At 43.0% G+C, this 23,291-nt stretch overlaps 1 protein-coding gene across 1 annotated transcript in view; it reads right to left on the bottom strand.

Annotated features, from left to right (window-relative positions):
• efhd2 (EF-hand domain family, member D2) overlaps positions 1–22,483 on the bottom strand; it is a 31,307-nt gene extending 8,824 nt beyond the window's left edge. Inside the window, exon 1 of the mRNA XM_046398219.1 lies at positions 21,890–22,483. Coding sequence (XP_046254175.1) covers positions 21,890–22,176 — 287 coding nt within the window. The 5' untranslated portion in view covers positions 22,177–22,483. The remainder of the gene's footprint in view (positions 1–21,889) is intronic.
• Between the last annotated feature and the right edge of the window lie 808 nt (positions 22,484–23,291).

Genomic DNA, 23,291 nt, shown 5'->3' with positions numbered 1-23,291 from the left:
TCTCTGCAGCTGTCTTCTCACCTGATCAGCTGTGAAGGTCATCGTTGAGGTGGTGGGTGGGGGAGGAGTGCATGTGGTACCCAGGTGAGAGTGGTCCACTCAGGCTTCTGGGGATGAAGTGTGAGCGAGGCCATCCAGATGAAATGTGGGGGGAGGGAGAGAGGCTGGAGTGGCTAGTTGCTGCAACCGTACTGCTGAGGAGTCGTTTGAAGCGTGAATTGGGGTCCCTGTGTCGAATCTGTTTCAACTGATTCAGCTCATTCGCTCATTCCACACCGCCATCAACTGCACCGCTGTTTGGCCCGTAACCTGTGATGGTCCTCATGCCACTCCACACCTCTCTCATGTTGTTCTGCTGGAGTTTCCACTCCAGCTTCCTCCGGTACCTCTCCTTTGCCTCCCTGATCTTTAATCTCAGGGTTCTGAATAGCTCTCTCCTCCTCCCTATTGCCTGCTCTGAAAGCCCTCTTCTTGTCGTTGAGGATGGCTTTGATGTCCCTGGTTACAGTTTACGGTTGTGGTTGGGACAATGGTGTCCACACAGAAGTTTATGTAGGCAGTAATGCACTCAGTGAGCCCATCAATGTCCTGGCCGTGGGGCTCACAGAGTGCCTGCCAGTCTGTCATCTCAAAACAGCCCTGGAGTGTCTCATTGGCCTCGTCTGTCCATCTCCTCACAGTCCTTGAAGTTACGGGCAGACGCTTTATGAGAGGCACATAGCAGGGGGAGAGGTGGATCAGGTTGCGATCTGACATGCCTAGTGGGGGGAGGGGGGGAGAGCTGTAGCAATCCCTTGCATTAGCATACAGCAGATCTATTGTTCTTCCCTCCAGCATTGATCCAGCATTCAGTAGGGATTACTCTCTGTGTTTTCCCTGGAGCGGTGGCCAGCTTCAGGTCCATCAGGTGATCCTGAGTGTAAACAATGCGGGCAGCGAGGAGTTGCATCGCCGCACCGAAAAGTGTAGTTCAGTGATGAACAAAAACACCGAAAAGACCCACAACTTTCCTGGTGTGTGGTGGATAGAAAAACAGTGTAGTCCAGAGAAAAAGAAAGTAAAAAGAGTGACGAAAATATAATAAAAGACGGGAGCGTCTGTAACAGGCTGCTCACGTATCGACGCATGCGCACTGTATACTTATTTTACTGAAGAATTTACCATTTAATTCATTAAAAATCCTACAATTTCCTGGATTCTTTCCCCCGATTCTGTCTCTCATAGTTGAAGTGTACCTATGATGAAAATTACAGGCCTCTCCCATCTTTTTAAGTGGGAGAACTTGCACAACTTTTTTTTTTTTGCCCCATGTCCCATCAATGCATGTCACTAACTTGACTTCTTCCCCAGAGTCTTCGTGCTTTCTCTTCTTTCCGGTACCCATGGATCGTGTCTGGACCTCCTGCTGTGGTACTGCACGCCACCGACGATTGTTATTACCACCTGTTATATTTCTGCATTGTTATTATTACTACTATACTACTATTACTGTTATTAGTACAACTATCATCATTATTATTGTTAATGCTCTCACTCTGTTTTGGGGGGGGGCTGTTTGCATGAAGACATGCGCACTCCTGGCCGTAGTTTTCGAGATCAGCTCAAGCTTCTCACATGTTGAGGCGTGTGGGAGATGCAGACAGCGAGCCGCCTCTTTGCAGGTAATCGTCAATGTTTGATTATTTGTATCAAAGCACTCTATGTCTTGGGACTCAAGCTGTCGGATGTGCAGGCCTTGAGGCTGATATGATCACTGACTGTCTGAGTCTAAACTTCCAGAGTCTCTCAGGTCTTCATACTGATGAAGACATTTTCAATTCAATTCAGTTTATTTATATAGCACAGATTCACAACAAAAGTTATCTCATGACATTTTCCAATTAGAGCAGGTCTAGACCAACCTCTTTAATTAAATTTTAATACAGAGAGTCCAACATTCCCCCTTGAACAAGCACTTGGCAACAGTGGAAAGGAAAAACTGCCTTTTAGAAGGCAGAAACCTCGGAGCAGACCCCAGCTCAAGATAGGCGGCCATCTGCCATGAGGACTCCAGGGAAGAAGTTGGGTTAGTGATATGTATTAATGGGACATAAATGTGTGCAGAAGGAGAGGGAAAGGAAGAAAGAACCCCCGGGAGTCTAAGTCTATAGCAGCATAACTAGGGGCCGACCAAGGCCAGCCCTAACTATAAGCTTTATCAAACAGGAAAGTTTTTAGTCTACTCTTAAATGTAGAGAGGGTGTCCGCCTCCTGGACTTCTGGTTCGCTCTGCAGAGCCTTCCTCTCAGCAGGTTTAATTGACAAGTACAATTGTGTGTCATCTGCATAACAATGAAAGCGTATGGAGTGTTTCCTAATAATATCACCGATGGGGAGCATATAAAGGGTGAATAATATTGGCCCAAGGACAAAACCTTGAGGAACTCGTGACTAACTTCTGTGAGTGTGGATGATGTATCATTAACATGAACAAATTGAGGTCGATTTGATAAATAGGACTGAAACCAGCTCAGTGCAGTTCCTTTGATGCCAATTAGGTGCTTCAATCTGTGTAATAAAATAGAATGGTCAATGGTGTCAAATGCAGCACTAAGGTTTAACAGCACAAGGACAGAGATAAGTCCCTTGTCTGATGCCATTAGGAGGTAATTTGTGACTTTGATCAATGCCGTTTCTGTGCTGTGATGAGCTCTAAAGCCAGATTGAAAATTCTCAATCTGAAGAAAGTCACATAACTGATTGGCAACTGTTTTTTCAAGGATCTTGGAAATAAATGGAAGGTCCATAATTGCTTAAAACCTCTGGGTCAAGTGTGTGTTTTTTAAGAAGAGGTTTGACTACAGCTACTTCAAAGGACTGGGGTACATAGCCTGTTATTAGACAGATTGATCATGTCTAATAGACAGGTGCTAAGTAAGGGTAAAGCTTCTTTCTCTCTTCTAAAAGGCATTTTCTTCTTTGAAGATGTGGGGATGAAGTTTGAGAGCATTGCAACACATGTCAAGACGGCGATGCGCAGTAGCAGCAGTTTCTCGCGCTCCCGGGTTTAAGCCCCCTTTTTGTACTTTTTGTGTTGGTCAAAAGGCCAGACAGATGTATCAATGTCAAAGAAAAAGAAAAAAGAATATGTAGTATGTACGTAGCACATTTCCGTATTTGCAGCGTTTTCCTTTTGCATCTGTTTTCCTATATGCAGCGTGTTTCTGTATATGCAGTGCATTAGTACTTGTCGGCCACGGTACGCTTGGGCTTTGAAATGTCCACAGGCGGATTTGAATGCTGATAGAAGGATGGATGCGGTCCGCTGCGGACCGTCCGCTCTTCTTGCAGTTAAACACGGAGCAACTTTCTGCTCTGAAATTGATTTCATGCACAGGCAGGGTGCTTCACCAAATTAGCCGTGTTGCCGGCCTTAGCAACGATGACTTTTTTGCATATATTGCATCGTGCACGATTGGCATCAATCTTGCTAAAAGGGAGCCACACTTGACCTCGTGGCATTTTTTTGACACACATAACTACAGTTTCCAACACAGATGCACGTTAACCTCGTCTGCATGCCACAATTACATGTAACGTTACAGCCAATCGCCGGCAGCATGATCAGGTCTTGATCACGTGATTAACCTGGTAACGAAACTTGGCACCGAAAGACGAGGCATATTTTGATACTCTGTACTACCGAAGCCTTTCGGTTGGTACAATAAAAGAACCGAAGTTCGGTACCCAGCCCTATCAGCGACACACCCGCTGAGAAACCGACCCTGGTTATTGGCAATTCTGTTTTGCGATACATGAAGCTGACACCAGCAACCACAGTCAAATGTATTCCAAGGGCCAGAGCGGCCAAAATAGAGGGCAATTTAAAGCTGCTGGCGAGAGATAAGAGTAAATATGGTAAGATTACAATTCACATTGGCGCTAATGACCAACCAAAGTTAACATGGAGTCGGTGTGTAATTTGGCAAAAAACTATGTTGGACTCTGCGTTCTAGCGTTCTCTGGTCCCCTCCCGATTATTATTAGCAGAGACGGCATTCATCCCGCCTGGGGTGAGGCGGTTCTTATTTCTACCAATATAGCCAAGTTTGTTAGACAACCAACCCCTTGACAACCCAGGGTCGAGGCCAGGAAGCAGAGTTGCTGTCTTACACACTTCTCTGTTGCTTCTGTAGGACTGCCGCCCTCCGTTAAAAGTAGAATAAATAAAAATAGAAATGCACACAGTAATACTAGGTTTAACAATCGCATAGAAACAGTGTCCGTGCCTCCTCCTCCCATAGTCCAACTAGCACAAAATTTAAGAACTGTTAATCAAATAATCTCTTAAAAATAGAAACTAGCAATTATTTAGAACCAAAAAACAGGACAATCAGATGTGGATTATTAAATATACGATTTCTCCACTCTAAATCCCTCCTAGTCAGTGATCTAATTATTGATCATCAGTCCGATATATTTTGTCTCACTGAGACTTGGTTACAGGATGAAGAGTATGTTAGTTTAAACGAATCAACTCTGTCTGGTTATATTAATCATCATGTTTCTCGAGGCACAGGTCGAGGAGGAGGAGTGGCTGCAATCTACCACTCCAGTCTTCAGATTAACCCCAGACCTAAATCTATCTATAGTTCATGAGTCTCACTCTCAACCTGTCTCACCAAAACTGGAAGTCAGAAAAGCCAGTTTCAAGAGTTGTTGTGTATTGCCCATCTGTTGCTGCTTACTCAGAGTTCCTCTCTGAGTTTTCAGACATCTTATCTAGTTTAGTGCTCAGTAGAGATAAAGTCATTATAGTGGGTGACTTTAACTTTCATATGGATGTTGACTCTGACAGTCTTAAGTCAGCCTTTAACTCGCTCTTAGATTCAATATGTTTCCTTCAGACAGTAAATTAACCAACACACTGTCATAATCACACCCTTGATCTGGTTCTCTCCGCCTAGAAAAGAAGAACATATTAGTTGTCCCTCAAAACCCTCTTCTTTCAGACCATTCAATTCTAACTTTTGAGCTAACTCTAACAGACTTTACAGTACACAACATAAAGGTCTACCAGATGCCTTTCTGACAATATTGTAGACAGATTTAGGGATACAATCCCATCACAACTCCCTTCAGCACCATATACCAGTACAACAGAGCATACTGATTTAAATATTACTCCTGCAGAAACTGATTGCCTTGTCAACTACACTGCAGTCACGTTACACACAGTTTTAGATATGGTTGTTCCACTGAGAAAAAAGGTTAAAAATCATAGGAGGCCCTTCGTAAAGCCAGAACAGCTTATTATTCATCATTAATAGAGCAAAACAAGAACAACCCACATTTTCTCTTTAACGCTGTAGCCTGGCTGACAAAGAGTCACAGCTCTGTTGAGCCTTGTATTCCTGCAGCTCTTAGTAGTGAAGACTTCACAAGTTTCTTCACCAATAAAATCACTAACATTGGAGAAAAAAATCAATAAAGATCTCCCCAGAATAGCCAATATACTGCCAGAAACCTCTTTTAGTCCTACTCCATCTCTGGACAGCTTCCTGCCCATAGACCTCCCTGAGCTGACCTCCAGCATCAATAAATCTAACCCAACTACATGTCTCTTAGACCCCAACTAAGCTCCTCAAGGACGTCTTTCCCTTGATTGGCATTTCCTTCTTAGATCAGATCACCTTGTCTTTAACAACAGGTTATGTACCACTGGCGTTTAAGATTGCTGTTATCAGACCTTTGCTTAAAAAACCTTCACTTGACCCAGACACCTTAGCAAACTATAGGCCGATATCCAACCTCCCATTTTTATCTAAAATACTTGAAAGAGTGGTTGCAAATCAGTTATCTGATCACCTACACAGGAACAGTCTTTCAACAGTTTTTCAGTCTGGTTTAAGAGCCCATCACAGCACAGAAACAGCACTGGTTAAAGTTACAAATTACCTTCTCATGGCATCAGACAGCGGGCTTGTCTCCATACTCGTTCTACTGGATCTCAGTGCTGCTTTTCACACTGTAGATCACATCATTTTATTACACAGATTAGAACATGAGACTAGGATCACAGGGACAGCACTAGGCTGGTTTAAATCATATTTATCAGATAGATTTCACTTTGTTTACGTTAATGATGTTTCCTCTTCACATTTAAGGGTTGGTGTTCCACAGGGTTCAGCGCTTGGGCCGATGCTGTTCACCTTATACATGCTCCCTCAAGGAAATATTATTCAGAAACATGGCATAAACGTTCATTTTTATGCTGATGACACTCAGCTGAACTTATCCTTAATTCCTGAAGAAACAGAGCCATTAGCCAGACTTCAGGCATGTCTTAAGAACATAAAGGACTGGATGACATCCAATTTCTTACTGTTAAACTCAGACAAAACTGAGGTCATTATTCTAGGCCCCAAACATCTTAGAACTAGAATAACTGATAATATTCTCTCCCTGGACGGCATTACTTTGGCTCCCAGTACGACTGCGAGGAACCTCAGTGTTATCTTCGATCAGGACTTGTCATTTATCCATCACATTAAACAGATCTCTAAGACTGCCTTCTTTCACCTCCATAATATTGCTAAGATTAGGAGCGTCCTCTCTCAGAGTGATGCTGAAAAACTTGTCCATGCTTTTGTTACTTCTAGGCTGGACAACTGCAACTCACTATTGTCAGGATGTCCAAATTACTCTATTAATAGCCTGCAACTGATCCAGAATGCAGCAGCTAGAGTTTTGACAGGAATCAGTAAAAGGGATCATATCTCCCCCAGCTTCTCTTCACTGGCTTCCAGCAAAATTCAGAATAGACTCTAAAATTCTTCTACTTACACATAAGGACCTAAATGGACTAGCCCCATCATACCTGCAGGATCTAATAGTCCCATATATTCCCAATAGAACACTCAATAGGGCACTCACAGAGTGCAGGTTTACTTGCAATTCCCAGAATTCAGAAAAGTAGAATGGGAGGACGAGCCTTTAGCTATCAGGCACCCCTGCTGTGGAACCAGTTGCCAATCTTGGTTCAACAGGCAGACACCACCTCCACTTTTAAGACTAGACTTAAAACCTTTCTGTTTAGTAAAGCGTATAGTTAGCCTCAAACAAAGTGTGTAGGGATGGTGGGCATAGTTACAGTCACTTCTTGATATACACCCACAGGTAGAATAGGTCTGACTAACTGTTAATCTTTAATCCCTATCATAGCTATGCTGCTATAGGCCTATGCTGCCGGGGGACACAAACATGATCCACTGAGCAATTCCCCCAGCTCCCCAATACCACCACCATCTCCCCCCACCTCCTCTCCTCTTCTTCCTCTCCCTTCCTCTTCCCTCATCAGATCAAAATGTAATTCATTATTTTATGTCACTGTGTGTCCAGTTATCCTTGTAGTTTTGTGTCTCTCCCTCCCTTTCTTTCCCTCTCTGTATCTTTCTGCAGGTCTCTCTCCATCCAGATCTACATGTTGAACTGTATCCGGCCCTCTGACAAACCCAATGTCTACCGTCAACATCTGCCCATGTTGTTCTTCTATGTAGTGCTAACTTAAACAACCTATCAGCTAAAAAACAAATACATACAATACACAGTCCTCAGAATTCCAATTATAACAACCTGTAATGTTTGTTCTTTTTAATTTATGATGTTTATTAATGTATGTTTCTCTCTCTCTCTCTCGCTTTCATCCTCTCTGTTCTGTCTCCCTCTTCTTTCCCCCCCTTCACCCGGCTGACTATCAGCAGGATAGTTCTCCCTTGCAAGCTGGGTCCTGCTCAAAGTTTCTTCCTGTTAAAAGGGAGTTTTTCCTTGACACTGTCTGCCTGCTCGGGGGTTCAGGCTGTGGGTCTCTGTAAAGCATCTAGAGACAATTTTGATTGTATAAGGTGCTATAGAAATAAATTGAATTGAATTGAATTGAATTCCTTTGTCTGACGGAAACATGGCTGAACGAGAACATGCTGGACCCAGCCTTCCAGATCAATGGCCGGCTTCTCTTCCGAGCGACCTGTAACCAGCTGTCAGGGAAAGCCTGCGGGGGTGGACTATTCTTCTATGTTAACAAAGGTTGGTGTACAAACTGCACAAAGGTTAACAGCCACTGCTCTGAGGCAATAGAGTATATGACTGTGCAATGCCAGCCACACAATCTGCCTCGGGAGTTTACAGCGGTGTTTGTTAAGGCTGTTTACATCACGCCGGGTGCTAATGCTAACGAAGCGCTTCCGGAGCTACACAACAACATCAGATCACTCCAGAACAAGCACCCAGAGGCTTTTTCCATGGTTGCGGGAGATTTCAACCACGTAAACCTGACAGACACTCTGCCTAAGTTTTACCAGCATGTCACCATACCGACATGGGGAAATAACACGCTGGATCGTATTTACACAAACAAACGAGACGCATACAGTGCCGTCCCCAACCCCCATCTGGGCTTCTCCGATCACATCTCCATCATGCCTACCGTCCTCTGCCAAAACGCCACACACAGAGGACCATCACCGTGTGGCCCAGCGATGCTGTCCCTGTACTACAGGACTGTTTCCAGCGTACAGACTGGCAGGTCTTCAGGGAAGCAGCTGTCCGTGAGAGAGAGGTGGACATGGAGGACTATACATCTGCTGTCCTCACTTACAACTACAAGTGTGCAGAGAATGTCACCAGTACCAGGACAGTAACCAACTACCCAAACCAGAAACCCTGGCTGAATGCGGAGGTCCAGTCTCTGCTGAAGTCCAGGGATGCTGCGTTCAGGTCAGGTGACAGGCTGGCACTCAAGGAGACGAGAAGAGAGCTGAGTGCAGGAGTGAAGAGGGCCGAGACTGCCAAGGCCAAGACGGACATCTTCAACACCTCTCTCCAACAGGCGGAGGTCCCCACCTGCCTGAAGACTGCCACAATCATTCCCATCCTCAAGACCTCCACAGTGATGAGCCTGAATGACTATCAGCCAGTAGCCCTCACTCCGATAGTCATGAAGTGCTTTGAGAGACTGGTCATGGCCTGCATCAAAGACTGCATAGATGTCACTGTGGACTGTGGACTGCTCTTCGTGGATTTTACATCAGCTTTCAATACAATCATTCCACAGACACTGATCCACAAGCTCAGTACTCTCGGACAGAGCTCCACCCTCTGCAATTGGGTCCTGGACTTCCTGATGGACAGGCCGCAGACCGTAAAGATCCACAACATCTCCTCCTCCTCCATGACCCTTAGCAACGGCTCTCCCCAAGGCTGTGTGCTGAGCCCCCTCCTGTTCACCCTGCTAACACACGACTGCTCAGCGCAACATCCGAGCTGCTTGATCGTGAAGTTTGCGGATGATACAGCTGAGGTTGGACGCATCATCAACAGCGACGGGTCTAACTACAGGCAGGAGGTGGAACACCTGGAAGGTTGGTGCAGAGAAAACAACTTTTGCATCAATGCGAAAAAGACCAAGGAGGTGATCGTGGACTTCAGAAGGGGAAGACATCTCCCCCTTCTTCCCCTGTACATCGGAGGGACAGCGGTGGACAGCAACAACACTTCCTGCCTCATCGGGAAGGCACACCAGCACCTCTACCTCCTCAGGAGGCTGAGGCGTGCCGGACTGGGGAGCTCAGTCTTGACATCATTCTACAGATTTGTGGTGAAGAGTGTCCTGTGCTCCTGCATCACTGTGTTGCACGGCAGCTGCTCTGCGGCAGAGAAGAAGACTCTGCAGAGGGTGGTGAAAGCTGCACAGAAGACTGTGGGACGCAGCCTATCCACAACCACGGACATTTACAGCTCCAGATGCAGGAAAAGGGCCTCCTGCATCATGAAGGACCCCACTCACCCCTCACACAAACTGTTTGCCCCTCTCCCCTCAGGCAAGAGGCTGTGGAGCATTAGGAGCAGGACCACCAGACTGAGGAACAGCTTCTTCCCAGATACTGTGAGACTGTTGAACTCTGGAGGACCTCTGTAGCCCCTGCTGCTACCCCCCCACCCCCACACCCTTCCCTGACAAGCATCCATGGAACACTGCAGAATGCAGCCATTTTGCACAGAACTACGCCCTACTCGTTTCATTTGCACTATTCCTTCATTTGCACAATACCACAATACCACTGTAAATATTGTTGCCATCCCTGCTTATATCTGTTCACTGTTTATATCTTTTTTATTCTGGTTGTTTTTATATTTATATAGTGTTGTTTTATATTTATAGCATTAGGTATTTTGTAGGTTATTGGGCTTATACTGGGACCAGGGAAACTAATTTTGTTCCAACTCATGTTTCTACATGTGTGAAATGACAATAAAGCTCCTTGAATCCTTGAATACAGCTCACGTGTCAAAGGGAACCTAAGGTTGCCTTAACTGCTTCGACTGAGGAAATAGTCTTCCCCCCTTGGGGCGTGGATGAGGTGGATGACTGAGGATTGATGGGGGTGCAGCCTCAGGATGTGGGATGTTTGCATCCCACGAGTGGGCTGACAGGGGCACCTGATGCTCACCTAAGCCTATAAGCTTAAAGCTGTGGCAGCTCAAGCTCTAGTCTAGAGTGCACTAGAGGATGGAGATCAGAATGCTCTCTTAGTTGAAGGGTTTTCACCCTCTGAGACAGGGCTGTTTCGCTTGCTAGCAAAGGTTGGGGATCCCGACAAAGCCCGAGGGGGCCCTGCCAGTCATATGGATCCTCTAAGGGGTTGAGGCATTGGTCGTCTAAACCTGATGGGGAAAACTCCTCTAAGCCAGCTGCACACCAGGGCAGTGGCTGGGTCTGCCTGACCAGTTCAACCTGACCTGGGAGGCAGACACCCCCTACACATGTGTGAGTAGGCTTTCATTCCTTTTTAATAAAGTTTAGTTTGGGCTGTAATGTCCTAACCCCTAGTTCTGCTGCTATTGCCTCAGACTTCTGGGGGACTCTCCGTGACACACAAGCTTCTCTCTCCTTCCTCCCTCTCCTTCTGCACACATTCATGTCACCTTAATGCATGCTACTAACTTTGATGCTGACTGCTACTGTTATTATTAGTCATAATTCTTTATTCTATAAAAGTGGAAGGAACCTATTGTTAGGGCCAAAGCACTAACAGTGCTCTATCTATTTAGTCCTGATGACACTTAGATGCAAATAACCAGTTACAGTTACACCACAAAAGCAATCAGGAAACCCTGAAGAGCTTAATGACTTTTCATGGAATGGCAGCAAATTTTGAAGCTTTGCCATGGAACAGGAAGTTTTTGTAATTTGAAATTAAACATTGTCCAACCTGAACCAAACGTCACCTCTTGGATAAGACTGCTAAGATCTGAAAAAAGTGTGACTGTTGAACTTCACAATCTGGCATAGTTCATTGCTCTTGTATTACGATGGGTGCCAAGTTCGGTTTAAAACAGCTTGCTTATTAATGGTGTCAGTTTTTTCATGTTCTATAATGTGAATATGGTGTATTGAAAGTGTGGCATCATACTTCTCACAGAACCTATGTTCCCAGAATGCAACACGATAGAGGAAGGTCCTCAGCCTTGTCCAGCCGTGTCACGCGTGATTTCACGCCCCTCTAAGCTGATGCAAAGTCCCCCCATGCCCAATCAGGGCCAAAAGTTTGGAACACAAAAAATTAAAGTGAAAAAAGATCTGAAACCAAAAACAAAATAAGATTTGAAATGTAAGAAAAGAAGATGTGAATCTGAAAACAAAATCTGCATCTGAAAAAAGTAAGACCTCCAATACTGAAATATATACGAAAGTGAAAATTGAAAATAAATTCAAAAGAATTTTGGAACTGAATAAAAATTATATTTAAACTGAAATTTTTTTCCTATATTTATTTTTAATTCCAGTACAATGTTGCATTTTTCAAATTAATGAAATTTTTGGCCCCGACTTGGCTTAACTTTAAGAGATCATGCGGGCTGTAGATTTTGTTCACCCTGCAGAATATCAAGATGAGTAACAACACAAAGTATTTTTTTTAAATAACATTTAAAGAATTATATTCATTGAAAGGCTTTCTTATAATTTTAGTTATTAATTTTATTTATTATTATTATTATTAATAATAATAATAATGATAATTTTACAATTTTTATTCTTTCATGGCCCACAATGCACTTAAGCCTTGAACAATGTTTTTCTATTTTATCCTGGTATTTTATCCCAGTCTATTCTTTCTTTATTCGAATTAAGCGAGGACCATGCACAAAAAACACTGATCTCAAAATTAGAAAAGATAATCTATACTAAATTTTGCTGCTAATTTCCATCTGCAGTTCCAGAGCAGGTACAAACAACACAAATCACCAGACACTAAAACATTCACTTACATAATGTACATCAGTGTTACATAGTTCCTGTCCCAACTAATATGTATACATGTACATCAACAAGTACACTTCAACATAAATAAATAACTACCAACATACTCCAGTCCATCCAGTAAAAAAGAAAAACAAACTATAAAATTACAATTTATTAGTTGTAAAATCTGAATCACAGTCAAGTTCATGTTGGCATGATTGGTTTTGTAATATCTGTTTTTTGCACCACAAGAATGAAAATTTCCACGTTTTTCACACAACTGGAAACATGTTCCAGTGTTTGATTGTGATAAATGAAAAGGCAGATTGTACAAAAGCGGTCAGTCCTACCGGACACTCACTCCTCTCCCTGCTGCCACCAGGCCGTCGGTTCCCCTGCCTGAGAGCCAACACTGAGAGAATGAGGAAAAGCTTCTTCCTCCAGGCCATCCGTTTGCTCAACAGTGAGTGTTAAACTGTACAATCCCAATCCCACTCCTACCTGCACTAGATGTAAATACATTTTTAGGTTTAAGGTTTAATTTTACTCATTTTATTTACCTATTTTTAGTAGCAGGGACAAAGACAGTACAGTCTCTGCTGGGCCTGCTTTGTTATAGCAGAAGAACAACACCTCGGCTACAAAGCGGGCCCAGCAGAGACTGTACTTCCTGAAGAGACTGAAAAAGCCTCTCTCCCCACCAGCATTCTCAGGACTTTTTACAGAGGCGTGGTGGAGAGCGTTGACATACTGCATGTCCACTTGGTACTCCAGCTGCAGTATGGCGGACAGAAATGCCTTACAGAGAATAGTCAGGGGAACAGAGAAGATTATTGGAGTTTTTCTCCTCTCCGTCCAAGAGCTCTGAACATAGTCAAGAACTCCTCACACCCTCTCCACAGATTTTTTGAACTGCTACCGAAGTATAAAAGGCAAAGCCTCCAGACTCATCAACAGCTTCCTACCACAAGCTGTTAGAATACTGAACAGCAAAATCACTTGACATTTCCACCAAAGACAGCGTAAATGGGTTTTGACCTAGCACTGAACACTTTAATGGTCAGCACTGGCACTTCAACGACAGTTTGCTGCTATGGACGTCACAATTTCTTGCACAATCGTCTTGCAATATGTTTAGGAAGGGGTGGGGGAGAGGGTCAGGGGGTGGGGGGCTGTTTACAGGGATCCGAGTGTACTTATTTAGTATTTATTATTACAATTTTTATTCTTTTGTTTTGACCTTCACCCTCCCAATCCCAGGAAACGCTGTCTCATTTTGGCTGCACTGCAGTTGTATGTACAGTAAAGTGACAATAAAAGCCTGATTTGATTTGATTTGAAACAGAACTTCACTGCACATTGTACTGTGTATGATTGTGTGTGTGAAAAATAAAACTTATCTTATGTTACAATCATTGTGAGTTAACAATTTCCTATCAAAACCTTTTAAAGCTTGTTTCAAAAACTCTCAAGTGATTTCAAAACAGTCTTACTGGTCTGAGACCAGCAAGATATACAATAATGGAGATGTGAAAAAATCATGCAGAAATGTTTTAGATGTCTCTATTGTTAACAAACTCCTGATATGTCTCATTTTAATAATGTTGTATCTCAAATTTGTCACCCATCTTTTTAATATGGCTTTAAAAAGTCAAATTGGAATCCAAGTTCATGCCTAAATATTTATCTTCATTAATGGTTTCATTAGCAAAACACATTGTCACTGTTTTCTTTACATTCAAGGTAAGATACAAGCTCCTTAGCCACTTAGAAACTTTTTAAAATGTAAATGAGAGCTTAGCAGCCACTTGTTCAGGTCTGACAAGACATCCTTAGAGAAACCATGTAGAAAAACCATGTAGACAAACGAAATACAGTGGGGAACATGAAATTTTCTTGGTCAATGGAATGAAATGTACCATCACAGAAAATCTGTCAACCACATTAGCTTAGGATGTCATTAACTAGTGCCTGGAAAATGGCTAATGTTGAAAGCAGTCTTTCATAAATACATGCACTTCTAAGATCAAGTTTAGAAAAGACCTGTGCACCCTGAAACAATTCAAAGGGGGGGTTGAACTCTCTCTTGCTCTCTCTTCATCAGAAAGGTATCAATACTGATAGCTTACGCCACCACTAAAGTCCAGCTCCAAAGGACATAGCCAGCTGGTCCTTGATGGGATCTGAGAGTCCATGATAAAAAATGTCAACAAGGAGGCGTTGTTTCTGCCACTATCTGCTGCCAGGATGCGATATTCAGTGGCATAGCAAATCACTCTCCATGTGACTTGTTGTAGCCCTACCAGAGAACGTACAGCCTGTTGACCAGGAGTGTTGTAATCAAAAATCTTATTCAGAAGATTTTGAACAAGGACAGGGACACAAATTGAAGATTCTCTTGCCCACTCAGCAGTTGCCCATGCCTAGGCTCGACCAGAGACATGCATAGAAATGTGTAATGATGAATACCATCTTGGAGCCATCCCCATCTCAGTGGGGAAGGATGCTGCCTGTAGCTCAAAACATATGACCCAAGAAATCACACAGGCTTGGCAAGGTGAGGAGAGAGCAAGGTGACAGGAGCTGAAGCCGGGGAAGACATGGTGATGGGTGGAAGAGCCACCGCCAGAGAGGTCATCTGAAACCATCTCCTCTAGGCAATAGGCCACTACAGAAGAAAACAGATGAGCTGCGCATCAACACTAGCCTGTTGTGAGTACTGCAACTCATCTATTATGGTGCTTCCTGAAACATGGCTTCACCAGAATATTCCCAATTCGTTGTGTGAGTTGGAGGGTTTTGTTTGTCATTTGTTCTGAGAGGCGCATTCATTGAAAAGCAAGGGTGGGGGGCTCTGTGTTGCAACCCTGATGTTGAACTGATGTGCTTGTAGTTGAGATCTCAGAGTTTGGGAATATCATCTTCATCCCCTGATACAGACTATGAAAAGTAGGGTTAAAAATACAGTTGTCCCACCAAACAATATAACAATCCATTACAAGAAAGGCACAGAAAATATGTTGTTATTTCATCTAACCTTTGACTGCTCTGAACTCTTGGTGATTTACCAGGTTTCCTAATGAACACTTGGCTTTACTTGTTGCTCAAGTAACAATTTCTCTTAAGACTTTCCTTATCTGAGTGTCAGGAAATGTGTAGATAGCAAAAGCACATATCACTCTGCCTTAGGTTTCGTAGGAACTTTAAGGCAAACGGTTTTTGATGGATGCTGTTTTGCACTGCCATGATGCATTATATTTCTGTGTAACATTATCCTTTAAAAGAGCCTGGGGCTGGAATTCACATTAGATCTCACAGCTAGAGTACAGAGGCTGAATTTATAATATGGGACATCCTTTCAGTTTTTGTATCTGTCTATCTAAGATAGGTGCTAAAACTGTCTGACTGGGCCTGAAGTCTCTGAAATGGCTGTACAAACGGTATGAGTAAGCAAGCAGGCATTTAAAATGTCTGCACAGGCCTGGACATGGCAGGAACCTGAAGAATCTGAGCAGTGCATCACACATAAACAGCCAGAAGTCAATGCACATGCAAAAACAAGACCACCAATTTAACCTGAGTAAGTTTCCCTAAATGTATTATTCCCTAAATGCAGACTTCTTCAGTTAAAACAAAACTACCAGGAACAGCAGGATGAACAGAGGGGTCTTTGTTACAGAAAGACTGTTGGCAGCACTAATAACACAGGTATTACATGTTGTCTCAACAATTCACAAGCTCATATTTACTGTTGTAACTCAGATGAAGTAGCCAGCAAAGGTGAAATAGCCACATTTTATAACTGCCATCCTATCATACTGACTGCTCCTAAATGGTATCATGTTGAATGCTGGCTGACCAAAAAGTTCTGCCATGCAGCACCTATTTATTTGAGCCTGACTCACTCCAGTCAAACTGCAAAACTGCAAGAAGCCTAATAACCAAATTCATGTTCTATTAAACTATGTGATACGTGGTAGCTAAAAATCCTATCCACATATGCAACTTTGGCTGCAACAGCAAACTATAAAGTTGAATTGAACAACTTCTGACACTCAGTTCACAAAATATTGGCATTGCATTAAATTGGACAAATAGAACTGACACTACATCGTAGCCACATCCCCCACAAGTGACAGAAGGGTGGTGCGAGACTAGACCATTTTAGATGTCACTAACTTGTTGCTGACAATACAAAAGACACAATTCAGATTCAACTGGCTGAGAAAGGGTTCTCCTCACAGATAATGATGAATGTCAAATTGTCAAAGCTTCTCTGCAGTACCACAGTGCGTCTTTTATAATGGTATGTTGCAAGACATTTTGCCTTATCAAAAAGGCAAAGGCCAGGACTCTGTTTAGGTATTGTACCCTCAATTTACAACTTCCTGTTTCATGGCAAATAATGTGTCATCCTGGTTGTGGTGTTTAAGGAAACTCACAAACTTCACAAGCTTATTTATTATCAAAATATAGCTGAACAAAGAGACAGTGTTGTGATGGGCTTCCCTAATTTACAAGAAGGTAGATAGCAGGGTGTTATGCAACCTTAAAAAAGAAGGATGTTATTATAACTGCAAAGTTGTCTAAATATGTAAAAATGCAATATCATTAAAGTCCCTGTTGGTGTAATGGTCAGGTGGCCCAAAATTTTTGCCTATATAGTGTATGTGCAAACTCAAGGGTTCAAATCCCAGCCAAGGCCTTTCTGTGTGGAGTCTGCATAGTATCCCACTGAGTACTCTTCTTCCTCCCACACTTCAAAGGCATGCAGGCTAGGTAAAATGGCAATAGAAAAAAAAACCCCACAAAAAACATAAGACACAAAGCATAATTTTTGTTGCCAGTAGGGATGTTCCTAACAGCTAATTTCCTTGATGTTTAAACAGAAAGTTTAGAATATCTGCCCAGTTGAAAAGTTAAGAACCACTCAGAAAACACTCAAAATTGTGCAAAATTTAATCTGTAACATTAAATGTTGTCCAATAAAATATTGCACATTGAACCATTGGAAATTGTTCAGCGTGCTCTTCAATAACATCTCAGACACAACAGTCAACTTTTTTATGAATCAGAATCAGAATTCCTTTATTTATCCCCAAAGGGAAATTCTTTTTCATACAGACATTGCACTTGCAGTATTCCCGACCAAGAAAGAAAAGTGAAGAGTATAAAAATAGGATAAACAAAACAAGATAAGTATAAATCTAAAATCTAAAAGTACAGGTATCTACATGTGTTCAAAATTTTAAAAAATTTAAAAATACAAGTATGAACATGTGTAAAAACAATATATACATTGTATATATAAAGTAAGTGTGTCTGTCACAGTGCTGAGGTTAGCAGGTTGATGGCGACAGGCAGGAATGATTTCCTGTGTCGCTCTGTGGTGCATCATGGGAGTAAGAGTCTGTTGCTGAATGAGCTCCTGTAGCTGATCAGCACATTGTGGAGAGGGTGAGAGGGAAAGTGCCTGGTCCAGTATAGTCCTTATTTTGGACAACATCCTCCTCTCAGACACCACTGTCAGAGAGTCCAGTTCCTCTCCTACAACATGGTTGGCCTTCTTAATGATTCTATTGAGTCTATTAGTGTCCCTCACCCTCAGGCAGCTGCCCCAACAGGCAACAGCATATGTGATGGCACTGGACACCACCGACTCATAGAACATCCTCAGCATCGTCCTGCAGATGTTGAAGGACAACCCCAGGTATTTGTACTTCGGAACAGGAACGAGGCATGACGTCTTCCACACCACGGGGACCCTCTGAAGGCTCAGACTCAGGTTGAAGACATGATGAAGTACTCTGCTTAGCTGGGGGGCACAGGCTTTCAGGACCCTGGGGCTCACACCACCTGGGCCTGCAGCTTTGCCTGCACGGCGTCTCTGCAGCTGTCTTCTCACCTGATCAGCTGTGAAGGTCATCGTTGAGGTGGTGGGTGGGGGAGGAGTGCATGTGGTACCCAGATGAGAGTGGTCCACTCAGGCTTCTGGGGATGAAGTGTGAGCGAGGCCATCCAGATGAAATGTGGGGGGAGGGAGAGTGGCTGGAGTGGCTAGTTGCTGCAACCGTACTGCTGAGGAGTCGTTTGAAGCGTGAATTGGGGTCCCTGTGTCGAATCGTTTCGTCGTTTCAACTGATTCAGCTCATTCGCTCATTCCACACCGCCATCAACTGCACCGCTGTTTGGCCCGTAACCTGTGATGGTCCTCATGCCACTCCACACCTCTCTCATGTTGTTCTGCTGGAGTTTCCACTCCAGCTTCCTCCGGTACCTCTCCTTTGCCTCCCTGATCTTTAATCTCAGGGTTCGCTCCTCCCTATTGCCTTCTCTGAAAGCCCTCTTCTTGTCGTTGAGGATGGCTTTGATGTTTGGTTTTGGTTGTTTCCTTGGTTACCCACGGCTTGTTGTTGGGGTAACAGTTTACAGTTGTGGTTGGGACAATGGTGTCCACACAGAAGTTTATGTAGGCAGTGATGCACTCAGTGAGCCCATCGATGTCCTGGCCGTGGGGCTCACAGAGTGCCTGCCAGTCTGTCATCTCAAAACAGCCCTGGAGTGTCTCATTGGCCTCGTCTATCCTTCTCCTCACAGTCCTTGAAGTTACGGGCAGACGCTTTACGAGAGGCACATAGCAGGTTGAGAGGTGGATCAGGTTGTGATCTGACCTGCCTGGTGGGGGGAGGGGGGAAGAGCTGTAACAATCCCTTGCATTAGCATACAGCAGATCTATTGTTCTTCCCTCTCTGGTAGGACAGTTCACAAACTGAGTGAAAGAAAGTGGGGAGTGTTTTGTCCAGGTTAGTGTGGCTGAAATCACCCAAGATTGCAATGAATGCACTTGGGTGCTGAGTCTGTATCCGGGCTATTGCAGAGTGAATACTTTCACATGTCCTGCTGGGGTTTGCAGAGGGGGGAACATAAACAGTCACCATGACAACATGTGAAAACTCCCTGGGCAAGTAATATGGACGTAGTCTAACGGCACACAGTTCCAAATCCGGGCTGAAGATGCGCTCCTTCACCGTGATGTGAGCTGGATTACACCACCGGTTGTTAACAAGCACGGCAAGCCCCCCCCCTTTGTGCTTACCGTTAGCAGCGCAGTCTCTGTCCGCACGGACCGTATGGAAGCCTGTTACTGTCACATTGTCATCGGGTATGTCCTGGTGCAGCCATGTCTCTGTAAAGCAAATCAAGCTGCACTATCGGTATTCACTCTGACTCTGCGACAGTGCCGTCAGTTCCTCCATCTTATTCGCGAGTGACATCACATTTCCCATGATGATAGAGGGGAGACACGGCTTAAACTTCCTAGTCATAAGCCTCTTCCGCCGTAACTTTTTGTTTCCCCTGCATCCTCTGTGAGTCTTGATCCAGCATTCAGCAGGACTTACTCTCTGTGTTTTCCCTGGAGTGGTGGCCGGCTTCAGGTCCATCAGCTGATCCCGAGTGTAAACAATGCGGGCAGCAAGGAGTTGCATCGCAGCACCGAAAGTGTAGTTCAGCAATGAACAAAAACACAGAAAAAGCAACATTTGACTACCATTTCACTGCAGATTGTGTCAGTATGTAATTTAGACATATACCGCAGCAACTAAGTCTAAACTTAATGCCGTTGAGGGGCTGCATAGGCAGACTAATATATGATGTGCTCGTCAATGCATCACTTAACAGTGTCAGAGTCCGACATTATTGCTCACTGTTAATGATCTTCAGCACATTGTATGCAAGAATCCATAACCACTGTCCATAAATCTGTATACAGATAAACATTTCACCAATACAACACAGTGTTTGCCTAAAAACTATTACTGCTCTTCTGTAAGCAACACCTGTCCTGGCAGTGAAAATTCCTACCTATATTGTAAGTGAGCCAAAACACAAAGGTAACACCAACGGGATCAATGTGGTATCCTACCTAGCTCTACATGGACATTAGCAGTATTTCTGCCGTCAACAATGTTTGGATGACTAGTTGACTAATCGCGCACAGCCCTACTTGCCAGTTGGTGGCACTATTATGACTCCTTATTGGCATGAAGATTTCAGGCCAGGAATCTTATCAAACACATTAAGTTTTGGCCAGATCTGATTATGTAAAGTTGAATTATTCACATACTCCTTTTTCATGGCAAAACGTGCAATACACCCTCAAAAATTGCCAATTTCAACAAAGACCAAAAATTTAGCACTGCAAAGGATTTTTGACTGTGCTGACCAAATTTGAAGTTGATCTGGTTAATTCTCTAAGAGAAATTTCTTTAAGAACAGCACCTGGAAATGGCAAAAAGAAAAAAAAAAGACTTCTTATTAAACTCAAAATGGCCAACTTCCTGTTGGATTTTGAAATAGATCGAAAGCTTCAAGTAGGTCTAAGTATGACACACAAACCAACCAATGATCATAGATATGTAAAACATACCATGGGAGCTACTTTGACAAAAAAGTGTAGGAGACACTATCGACTGAATTTACCACAATTCTGAGACACACACCAGGTCACAAGCTTCATGAAGGTGCCATTCTATAAAATGGAAAAAAAATAATGTATTTGGGTGGGCAGAGGGTGAATGATTTATGTTTACATGTGTATTCAGATGAACATTGAGCCAATCCATGCATCACTACAGGCTATCATACATTCCTCAAACTTGCAATCAATAAATATACTTTGCTATTATTGTAATTATGAGCTTAAAAGAGCGACAAGGACAGGAGCAGAGACTTCAGCCACTCCTGCCTCAGGCCCCTGCTCAATGAGTTGCATTTCTGCATAGGAAGCAGAAGTGTAAACCTTCTGTGCACTCATATCACATGCACATGCACATTAAAAAAAGACAAGTATTTGAACATTGAGCCATATGTAACCTTACCATAGTGTCCCCACCGAGAAGAATACTGTATTATTATTAAATAAATATGGATAGATCGATAGATATCAATAGATAAATAGATATAAGAGAAAAACACAATAGTTCCCCTTTTGGAAAAAATTCATATAGTTTCTTACTCCGTTCTAGTTATATCATTATATTGTTCATATTTCCCATCGCTTAATAGTAACTTTTTGCTGTCACTTTTACCACATTCCTTTAGGTACTGTAGTTTCATATGCTGCGCTAACTGTGTTATCGGCAAAGTGTCTATGTGTGTGTTAAAATGTTTTATGACAATTTAGACTTTGCAGTTACTGATTATCTGACAAACTCAAAACACAGATAAAAACATTTTTATTAACATTTTCCTAAACCACACATCTTGTCCTGACTGAGAACATCGTGCAACAGTTTTCATACAAGGAAATTCTTTTGCCCGATTTCCTTAACATCTCCACCCTACAATCACGCAAGCCATCAAGCTATAGAAGGAAGGGACTGCACATAAACTACGGCCTCAAACTCAGATTATTTCCTTTATTGATTAATCTATTTTTGATGCATTTAACAATCTACCCCATATACCGTAATATCCATCTTATGCTGATAGGATGGATACTACAAGCAGTATGTTTAAACTTCAAATGTGTATGACAAATAACACAATTTTTCGCTCACTAATACTTACATTTCTTTTTCGAGTTTTGTGATTTTATGGGATACTCACGTTTTGAACATTCTTCCCATGTCTTTAATCTGGTTTCTGGAGAACTCTCTGAACTCGGTGTAGGGGTTGAAGACCTTCGTGCTGGGCTGGCAGTGCTCTCCTTGCCCCTCGTTTAGCTCCTCTCTCCGCATCAACTTAGCGCCCAACTCTGAGTCTGCGTTGGCCGTGGTTGGTTTATCTTCCGAACCATTCTGACATCTTGGGATGACCAGAGCAACAGGATCCTCGGCTCCTTCTTCGATCTGCAGCCGACGTGTGAGCTTGGACGACAGCTCGTCTGTGGCCATTTTCAATCTGGAAGCTTATAATGAGAGCTAACTACAGTAATGTAAGATCAGGAGGCGTCACCGTAGAGGCTTACGGCCAGCTTCCCGTCCGGTCGTTTCCCCCTATGTTTAGACTGTTTACGATTATCTGTGGCAAAAGCACATTGATCACAAAATATATTTACTCGCCTTAACGTTTTAATTTCTGTGACTTAAGCTTTAAGCTCAAAAAACTACTTCCACTCCAGTATGTTGTATAAAGGCAGAGACGATAACAGCTCAGTAGCTACGTAGCATTCTGCAATCCCTGTAGCGCTGTCACCACGCCTTTTAAAGAGGCAGAAAATGATCGTACAGCACGAAGAACATTATAGGCGTCCGGTCTAAGTCTATTTCCCTGTTCATGTATTTCCCACCACCTTTAAGTCCGTGTAAAGCTAAAATATGTGTTTTGAGTTTTCCATACCACAGGAAAATATGTTATTACCACTCAGCCAAATCTGAATGATTAAAACATCGCTAAGTATATTAAATAAGGTTTCAAACTCGTGAAAAATGAGCAGTACAGTCTGCTCTACAAGTGGGCGTGTCCCCTGAAGTCTGTCACTATAACCCGAAACATGGTCGCTCCTTCTAAATGCGTTATTGGACGTGTACAGCCATACATGTTTGAGCCAACAGAATGGGACTTCAGCTCCGAGCCAGAGGGCAATGTTTTCTCTATAAATCAGCCTTGTTCTTCGCATTCTGTGACAGAATGCTATTTTTTTTCTCAGTTAAGCAAGTCAGCAATATGCATTACTCACAGTATAGCCTAGCCAAATAAAGTTAAGCTATCCTTATCCCTCCCCACTTCAGAGTCTGTTGATCAGTTTTTGAACGATATTGTGGATGCTGTTTTAATTATTGATGAACGGGTTGCGTATAATACACAAATCTACATTATATTATGTGAGCTTGTTGGTGGCATTTTGCATGTTTTACATATTTTTATCATATGTTTGACTCACTTTGCTATGGATTAGCATCTCAAGTTTGCATGTTCTCTGTTTCACCTGTCTGCAAGAAAAAAATTCTTTTTGAGGGGAATAAAGCTGAAGTTGAAGGTTGACTCACAAATAATAACGAGTATTGTG

The sequence above is a fragment of the Scatophagus argus genome, chromosome 8 (genome assembly GCF_020382885.2).
Source record: "Scatophagus argus isolate fScaArg1 chromosome 8, fScaArg1.pri, whole genome shotgun sequence".
NCBI lineage: Eukaryota > Metazoa > Chordata > Actinopteri > Scatophagidae > Scatophagus > Scatophagus argus.
Note: the sequence above shows the minus strand (reverse complement) of the source record. Positions and strands in the feature narration are given on the sequence as shown.